We start from the raw sequence: 9,104 nt of genomic DNA, 5'->3' as shown, positions 1-9,104 counted from the left end.
CTGAATGTGGTACACTTTCTTTTGGTTTGGTAAAATAAATCCTGATCGATTTCAACAGGTCTTATTTGGTTGCACAGCAAAATAATGTTGGTGTGGAAGTTTAACCATTCTGGCCCACAGCCTGCATTATCCTTGTAGTTTGTCAGGACTGGAGTTATTCAGGTTAATGAACAATACTGACATGGTTAAATTTCTTTATTTTATTTATTTCTCCTTTATTTTATCAGGTGAGTTCTATTGAAATATCCATCACATTTAAAGGGAACCCTGGCCAAGAGAAGCAAGAAGCAGTTTACAACATAAAACACCACACACAAAGAAACATAAAAAAAAAAAACACAAATTATACATGATACATTTCAGGTAACAATTATCAACATCAGTTTTTAAGGATTCCAATATCCTCTTAAAATCATCCAAATGGATGAAGCAGTCCAGCATATTGTCCGTCTTGAGCTGGTTCCAGGACCATGGGGCATAAAAACTAAAGCTATCTTTCCAAATTCTGTGGAAGGGTGAGGTACAGTAAAAAGGCAGGCTTGTGAAAGGAGGTTGTAAGAACTCTTATTCCAGTAAAACAAAAAAACAAAAAATAGAGGCAATTTAAATAGCTAGGGAGTCACCCTAAATGGCTTTATAATCAGAAATGTACCAGTGAAGCCATCTGCGGTTAACTAAAGATGGCAGGCCTGCCCTTTCAAAAAAAAAAAAAGAAAGAAAAAAGACAAGGATGAGTGAGAGATTTGGCATTAGTAATGAAAAGTAAGGCACCGTGATAGACTGTGTCAGTATCCTGCAAGGTAGAAGCAGAGGCGTGCATGTACTGGACATCACCATAATCAATCTTTGGAAGAAAGGTGCCTAGGAACAATTTCTTTCTAGCTGTAAAATTGAAGCACGGCCTGTTTCTAAAATAAAACTCCAGCATAACCTTTCTACAAAGCTCTTGTCTCTCCTGTAATTTTGAGGTAAAATCATACAAAGATATAGAATGCCTATATAGAATGTATTAATGCCTAGAAGGCATTAACACATTGTAGGAGAATGTATCTTGCACTATATTGCACTCTATGGAGAATAAGATTTTTTTAGCAAAAGAATATGCAATCAAAACAATGACCCACACAAGTTTCTGAGATTAGAGCTTCTGACAAAACTACAGATATTTCACTTGATTTAACCAGATTATGAGGCACACTCCAATCAGAACTTAGATGGGATTCAGATGGGGAAAGGTTGAGTCAATGTGACTTCGTCAAAACCCATGAAAGAAATAAAAAAGTTTGAGGATCAACTAGAGATTCCTTCTCAGACCTGTCCCAGGACGTTAGTAGGTGTGCCACTTTCCTACTATGTTCAGCAAGTCCCATGGGACAGTGCTTGTCTGTCAGTCATCCACAGGCAGGGCCTCTGAATTTGTGGGTTTGTTCCGTGCTGAATGAATCTTCCGGAGGTTCTGTCGCACTCTCACAAACTCGAGCAGCTGAGGCTCCTCTTTCTGTGTGTGCTCCTGCTGGCTCTCCTTCTGCGCTCACAAATGCAAAAATCCCAAGCAGGGAGAAATCAATACTACTGTATGTCGCTCTGGTTAAAAGTAAAATCTTTTAAGTGATTGTAATGCAATGTAAGTGTAATGAAAAATCCAAAACAGGGAAAATCAGAATTGGAATGACCATGGTTACAATTTATACCTTACAGTGATATGAAGTGGAAAAAGTAAAAGCGATGAAATACATTTTGGGCTTCACAGACTCACACAACTCACACACTTCAGACGCCAGGTTTCTTATACTGCCATTTCCCTGAGCGTCTGCACTTAGCTGACGGTTTGGCTCACACTTACACATACCGTGGCCTCCACAATTATAAATTTGTAATCAAACAATTCACATGTGGTTAAAGTGCAGAGTCTCAGTTTTAGTTTAAGTTTTTTTCAGTATCATGCTGTCATGTATGCCTGTCTAAAGAGTGTGTATCCGCTTGTATATTAATGTGTGTGTGTGTCTGTGTATTACAGGTCTGATCTCACCTCCTGGTGTCTCTGCTGTCTCTTGAGAAGGACCTGCTCCAGGGGTGTCCTGGCCTGCTCTCCCCTCTCCCTATCCGTCTGCTCCCTCCTCCTCCTCTCCAGAACCAGCTGCAGCTCCGGCCTGCTGCACACAACCAGACCCCTACAAACCGTTGTGCAAGACAGAAGGGCAGAGAAACTCCACTCGCTTTGACATTGCAATTGTGTAATTCAGTTCAGAAGGACGCCAGTGAACATGTGAACGTCTGCTGCAGAAGGTGATGCCACCCCTGGAGCACTAGTAAGAGGGGGAACGTTGGTCATCAGCTCAGTGGGCTAACCACATCTCTTAATGTGCAGGGTGGCTGCCCAAAGGCTGTAGCCTGGGTACACCTCCCTAATTACACTCACTAGCTACTGTAGCTAGCACATAAATTGGTCAGCCTTATTACCCCCTATGTGCGATCCCAGCAAACATTACAGTACTTACAGTGTAAGCTAGCAGATGTTATTCCTAGCTAGGTACATTACCACACAATTATAAACAAATGGGTCATAATGGAACCACTTGCGTCACCCTCGTTTGTACTTTTTTTTTAGAGAATACAAGATTATGAACATATGAAATTCCAGATTAGAATTTTTGGCTTGGAGTAAGTTCTGTGGCGTGTGCCCAGTCTGTGTAATGTAATGTAATGTAATGTGTGCCCAGTCTGGTCTCCTCAGAGCAGCTCTGACTGCCCGAGTGCCGAAAGGCTGCCGGGTGTACAGGGTGTACGGGGAGCACAGGGTGTACAGTTGCACGCCACGTGTGGACATGTTCGCTAACTCAACACAAAAGATGAGAGACAGCCATTAATTTTTTATTGCTGAATAAGGAGATGGAAAATATTAAAGGAAGCTAATTGGTTTTTAAAACCAATCTTAACAATGACACATCTGATTCACAACAAACTAGTGAATGGAAAAATAAAGATAATTATAGTTTTTGCCATTTGCCTGTGTTCTTACTTTCTGTGTGCCAGCAGAAGCTCCTTGTGGAGTTCCTGATGAGTGCGGGATGCTTTTAAGGGGTTAGCTGAAGCTGGGAGAGCTGTGGGCAAGGTCACTGGATTTGTGCTGCTGGTCTCTGGTTTTACGTTATCTACGAAGTAAAGAGAAATCACTCTCATGCAAGTCATCGCATGTCTGCGATTCGCACACCCATCTCTCTCAGAAAATAGGTACAAAAAAGTTCCTAAAAAGGCATAAACAATGGAGTCGTACCCTATAGGTACATAAGACTGTACCCCTAGTCAGCAATACATAACTTATTTGTACCGTTCTTGTTTGTTCAAGATGCTTATTAGTACGCAGATATAACATTATTGTACTTTAAGGGTGCATTTGGGAAATTTGTTCCCTAATGAAAAAATGTACCTTCACTGTACCTTTATTTCTGTGAGTGTAGAGCAGGTGTCTTTAAATAAGTTAAATGAATAAAAAGTCCAAAGAAAGAATGACTATAGTGATTATAGCACCAGCGGGTGCTTGGTGCTTGATGGCGGGAGAGGGGAGTTCATTAAATCAAATTAGTCACTGCACTGGCTACTGTGTGCTGCTATTATGGACTCCATTAAAATATTCAGAGTCAAAATATTTCAGATTTTAGCCCATTAGGCAATAATTTAGTGAGTTCGGCCACATAAAACATAATCAGGGACTTTGAAACATTAGGAAAAGGGATCCCTGTTTTTACTTTATATATGGCAGGTTTGTATAATCAGCATTGGTTTAACTAAAAATAGATCACTTTCAGGGCAGTGTTGGCACTCAATTTTAAATGGCTGAGAAAGAAATGATGCATAACTTTCCAGTGTGTGTGGTATAATAAGAGAATAGAGAATCTCATTTGTCTTCTAAAAGGAATTAAGGACTGCCTCTGAATACCCTCCCTTCCTTTATGTGATGTATAGAGCATGGACAAGTGAAAGCAATATGGAAAATCACACCTTGTCAATAACAGTCACTTCAAATAAGGTAAACTGGCAAATAAGGTAAACTGGTAAAATGAAGGACTTAACTTCAGTGTATTTGGACTGGGTCCAGATTTTATGTAATGATTCCTATATATAGCGACGTATAACGCTCTGCACGGTGATGCAGGATCACATGGGCAGCGTACCAGTGTTGATGCTGGTTGTCGCGTGTGCGGCACTGGTTTCGTTCCTACGAGTGTTGGACTTTTGGAAGGAAGCAGTCGCCGGTATCATGGCACTGACTGGCTTGAGGGAGGTGAGGACCTGCAGTTTTGCCCTCATCCACAGCTCCTGCTGCATCCTGCAGATCCATGGAACACCACAGGTGAAGTGGAGAGAGAAGGGGACTTGTAGCAACTCAGTGAGAGAAACTGATAAGAGTTTCTATGTTGAGCAAATCTATTTTAAAGGCATACTATGCAGGATTTCTTTCCTTGTTTCACTCCTGTGTTTACAATAAAAAATGTTTCCTCCGCCATTCTCACCCCGCCCTACACCCCCAAGATGACAAAGATATGTTGGTCTGGCTAGCTATCTTGGCAGCTTTATAACATCGTATTGCAGACTGTAGGAATCACGTCTCTTTCAAAATTACAGCAATAGCTGCAATCATACCAGTCAGACAGTGACAAATATGCTAAAATGCTCAAATAACACATCCAATAGCAAAAACTCCCACTAGCACGTAGAAAGGTTATGGAATACCTAGCTTTAGCTTAGTGGTCATAGAACAGACATATTAGTTACTCATAACAAACACAGTACAAAAAAAGATCTCTCACAAAAAAACTTTTTCCACATACAAAAATGCCAAGTTACTCTCTTCATTTGACACATACAGTTTGAATGACCACATCCTCTTCAGATGGTAAGATGAAAAAACATTTGGTAGCATTGAAAAGAACTTATTTAAATTTGTGTGAGCTAAGATAGCCAATATTTTTTGATGTAACTTGGCCTCATTTTGATACCAATACTTTTAACAACGTAGGCCCAGATTTTGCAAGTTTTAATTAGTGACTTATAGACAATGGTATGTATGCGTAACTTGCGTTACTGTACGTAAGGTTTTTTTTTTTTTTAATTACATATACATATTATTTTATTTATTTTTTGAGATAACAGATAAAGGCAGACAAGCAACGAATGGGCAGAAGTAACACAGGGACACAAATTGCACATCGAAATAAGCATGGTTGTTTTATAATATTTTCTAGGTGAAAATACTGCATACTATGACTTTAATTTAATCAACAATCAACTTGTTCACTTGTTCATGAACAAGTGCACATTTCTTTCACCAGCAGGCATGCGCAACAAGCTCCAGCAATCAAAGTAGGCTATGTCATGACAATAATAACAATAGACCGACTAACACTAAAAATAAGAAAACAGTAAGTACACCCGGTTCTTTCACGAACCAGACATAACGGTACGAGCAGGGTTGCTACATTAGCGAATTAACTTCATTTTGAAAATATAGGCTTACTGAAGTTCAAACTCATTAAGCGCATATTGAGGATGACCATAACTGTATGTTGTGTTATCGACATGTCACTTGTACAAACTGCAAATCTTGCTACAATGGGCCTTTTACCTTTTAGTCTAAGTCTAAGATAGCATCAGTGAACAGACAAAAGATAATGTAAAAGTAATCTTAAAACTAGAACACAATCTAGACGACATATTGGCACAGCATGACTTGCATAGTCTACAACAGTCTATATCATAACATGTACCAAACTGTTTCGTTGTCTCAGATTCAGTGCCACGAGTTTGATAACAATTGCGCAAATAAAAAAGGCAACAAACCTGATTTGGTGTTCCAGAAGTGAAGAAGACATCGAATTGTATTGTACTACGATAAAAATAAGAAAAGTTGTTTTCACCTACCTGGGCAACGTGATACCCTCACAAATCAACCGTCCTCTGAGCACTGACGTCCAGCTATCACAGTTACCTCTCGGACACTGATACCGTGCACCGTTACCTGAGAAAGCTGCAGGAGAATTGACCTTTATTTTTTACTTGCCCTTACCCGTCTGCGTTTCCTTCATTATAGCGCGAGATGGCAGCAGATCCTCCTGAGTGTCCCGAGAACGCCGCGAGAATGCCGTCGAATTGTGTAAATCCGAGAAAACTCAATGATTTCACGACCAATACATATGTCCCGCGACTCAAACTTGGTCGCGATCCACAGTTTGTGCACCACTGATCTAAGTAGATTAAAAAACCGTATCTCTTTTATAGCGTCTGCAAATTTTCTTATACACACAATAGACAAATATCTATAAAGCTGGTTTTATGGAAAACTTCCACTGAGTCCCGTTCTACTCTGTTTAACCCAGTTTTAGGGCCCATGCTCGCCCCCTGGAGGTGAAACCAGATATTAATGTAGATGGCATATCTCCACTCTACAAAACCTTAGTTCCTTTCTTTCAGCCATTCCTGGAGATTCCTTCTTTCACTCTGGATCATGATGCACCTGAATCACAGAGATGGGGGATAAATTCCAAGAAAACTGCTAATTTATATTCTGTGAGTACCTTCAGCCAGGTGAGATTCTGTGAATATTTGCAGGGAGGTGAGATTCTGAGAGTACCCACATCCAGGTGAGATTCAGTACATACCTCCACAGAGGTGGACCTGCTTCCTTTTTCCCCCCCAAATGATTTTGGAATCAGCAGAAATTTCCTGTTCATTTTTAAAAAAATCATAAACTGCTGAGTATATCTGGGCCCTGACTGGCTCTATAAGGGGCCTCATTCAGTCATCTGCAATAGAAGAGAATTTTCAATTTAATCCGTTGATAATCAGATATGAAAATTACACTTTGCCGAACTAGAGTAAAAACAACAATAAAGGAAACGCTTTTAAAGGAAACCATTTTCAATTATGTAAAGACTAAGTCTCACGGCTGTTTTATTTTGAGATTACTGAAATGCTGTATATCATTATAAGGAGGGGAATGAGGAGCCAGTTGCCTTTCGTTAATTGACTAATGGCTTGACAGAGCAAAGCTTTAGCATGAGATGTCCATTTCACATGATTTACCACAAGTGCATTCTTCTGCTTGGAATGTGAGAACCCCTTTCAGATTGGCTCATTTCCCTGACAGGAAATTACACGCCCCTACCTCAGCCTTGTAACAGAACGTCTTATGCCTGACTGTGTATCTCAAGTGGCATTCTAAGATAAATGTTATAGTTAAATACGGACTTTATGAAATCCAAAACCCATTTGAAAAGATATCTGCACATCCTCTTCATGGTGACCAGTCAGTGGAATGTCTGTGTTTACAAACTTTGTTCAAACTGAGGTCAAACAGAGTTTTAGTAGAATCTGCTAAATACTTTGTATTTGCTTATGTCAGACATCTTTAATCAAGCATAAAGAGGAGACAAAAAAAAGAAAAACCAAAAGATTTTCAATAAGAACTGAATCTCCTAGCTACTCTGCATTACATCAAACTTGTACTCAAAAGCTGTTTCTTTGCAATGAAAGAGAGATTTAATGGTGTTTGGAGAGAGGCTTGGGTTGAGTTACCATGGCGAGCACAGAACAATGTGTAAAATGGGATATGAAGGAAGAGAATGTCACAATGCCCACCCCCTGCTGGGCTATAACACAGGGGTGGGCAGTCCTGGTCTTGCAGGGCCATAATTATTTCTGGTTTTTCTTCTATCCCCTTTAATGGATTAGTCTAAGCCTGAATATTCAGTCTGATAGTCAAAACACTGAATACTTTCAGTACATGGTTATCTGTATTCATTGAACCTGGTAATTAGGGGTTCAGAAACATCTCTGGGACTCCAGGGCTGCTGGGGTTACCAGCGTGACAAACTCCCACACTAAAGAGATATTAGTTATCAGTCGCTTACTGCCTGGTCACTGTAGAGGTGGTCCCCAAAATTCAGCACCTTGGAGCCCCACCAATCTGTCAACCCCAGGAAGTCAAACCGGCTTTCCTGAAACACCAGAACCAAATAAGCCAGGCACCATAAATTTCCCTGAAACACAGGAATTACGGGTTGAACAGCAAGGCAAGGGCAAGGTAAATAGCCAGAATACCGACTAACCACACAGTGAATGCCTGTCTCCTGAAAATCCTCAAAAAAGGGATCACTGCAATGTTGAGGTGGTCAGCCAATAAGCAACTGTGAAATTATGGGGCATTTTTAACAGATTTTCTTCCATGTAGCTGCTTTTATTGGCAGCACTTAGTGTTGAATAAATTAATTGTACCTCCCAAAAAATAATGAGGGTCGCAATAGATATTCACGTACCTGTTAGTAGACCCACCCCTTTTCCAAGCTGCTGATCTTGTCCCACTGAAGGGTGACATTACTGTCTAAACACCTGAAAGGTCTTTAGACAGAATAAACACAAGCAATGTGGGCAGAGCTAAGTGGATTTAATCAGTCTGTAGTCTACCCTAATTACAGACTGTGGCCCACTCTGATTTAATGCAGCTTCTTGCTTAATTCCAAAGTGTAGAATGGAGGGATCAGCAGGCCTGTCCACAGCGCTCTCCTCTAGTCTACAGCTACTGTATTATTACATACCTAAGCAAAAAAATTATACTGTCGTCAATATTTGAGAAATAAAACTACAAACGTGGTCACATCAAATAAAGGTATCTGTTGGACTTCATATTAAAACATTGGTATTTTCTTCAAATAAATCATCCTCTGGCAACAATTACATCAAAATAACTCACCACGTTGTTTTGTGTGTACATACACCTACACTAAATGGCCAAAAGCATGTGGACACCTGACATCCAACATTGCATCCAAAAATAATTAATATGGCGTTATTCCACCCTTTGCTACTATAACAACCTCCACTCTTCTGGGAAGGCTTTATACTAGATGTTGGTGCATTGATGCAGGGATTTGCTTCCCTTCAGCCAGAAGAGCATTAATGAGGTTGGGCACTTATTGGGCTATTAGGCCTGGCTCACAAATGGCTTTCCAATTGATCCCAAAGGTGTTGGATGGGGTTGAGGTCGGGCTTTATGCAGGCCAGTCAAGTTCTTCCACACCAATCTCGACAAAACCATTTCTATATGGACC

The 9,104-nt window shown here is 40.3% G+C and overlaps 1 protein-coding gene across 3 annotated transcripts; it reads right to left on the bottom strand.

The window, feature by feature from the left end:
* Positions 1–185: 185 nt before the first annotated feature.
* On the bottom strand, positions 186–6,888 carry si:ch211-218o21.4 (actin-associated protein FAM107A). 3 transcript variants are annotated; one of them, XM_064306620.1, is made up of 5 exons: positions 6,065–6,888; positions 4,173–4,327; positions 3,020–3,152; positions 2,030–2,171; positions 186–1,525 (listed from the first exon to the last, which is right to left on the bottom strand). In XM_064306620.1, the coding sequence occupies exons 2-5, from the start codon at positions 4,324–4,326 to the stop codon at positions 1,388–1,390; spliced, it is 567 nt and encodes a 188-aa protein (XP_064162690.1). In that variant the 5' UTR covers position 4,327; positions 6,065–6,888; the 3' UTR covers positions 186–1,387. The 3 variants fall into 3 exon arrangements, with proteins under 3 accessions (XP_064162690.1, XP_064162688.1, XP_064162691.1); XM_064306618.1 differs by lacking the exon at positions 6,065–6,888 and adding an exon at positions 5,920–6,054; XM_064306621.1 differs by lacking the exon at positions 6,065–6,888 and adding an exon at positions 5,920–6,054 and having other exon boundaries at positions 2,030–2,153.
* Positions 6,889–9,104: the final 2,216 nt, after the last annotated feature.

Source organism: Anguilla rostrata, chromosome 13 (assembly GCF_018555375.3).
Source record: "Anguilla rostrata isolate EN2019 chromosome 13, ASM1855537v3, whole genome shotgun sequence".
Taxonomy (NCBI): Eukaryota; Metazoa; Chordata; class Actinopteri; order Anguilliformes; family Anguillidae; genus Anguilla; species Anguilla rostrata.
Note: the sequence above shows the minus strand (reverse complement) of the source record. Positions and strands in the feature narration are given on the sequence as shown.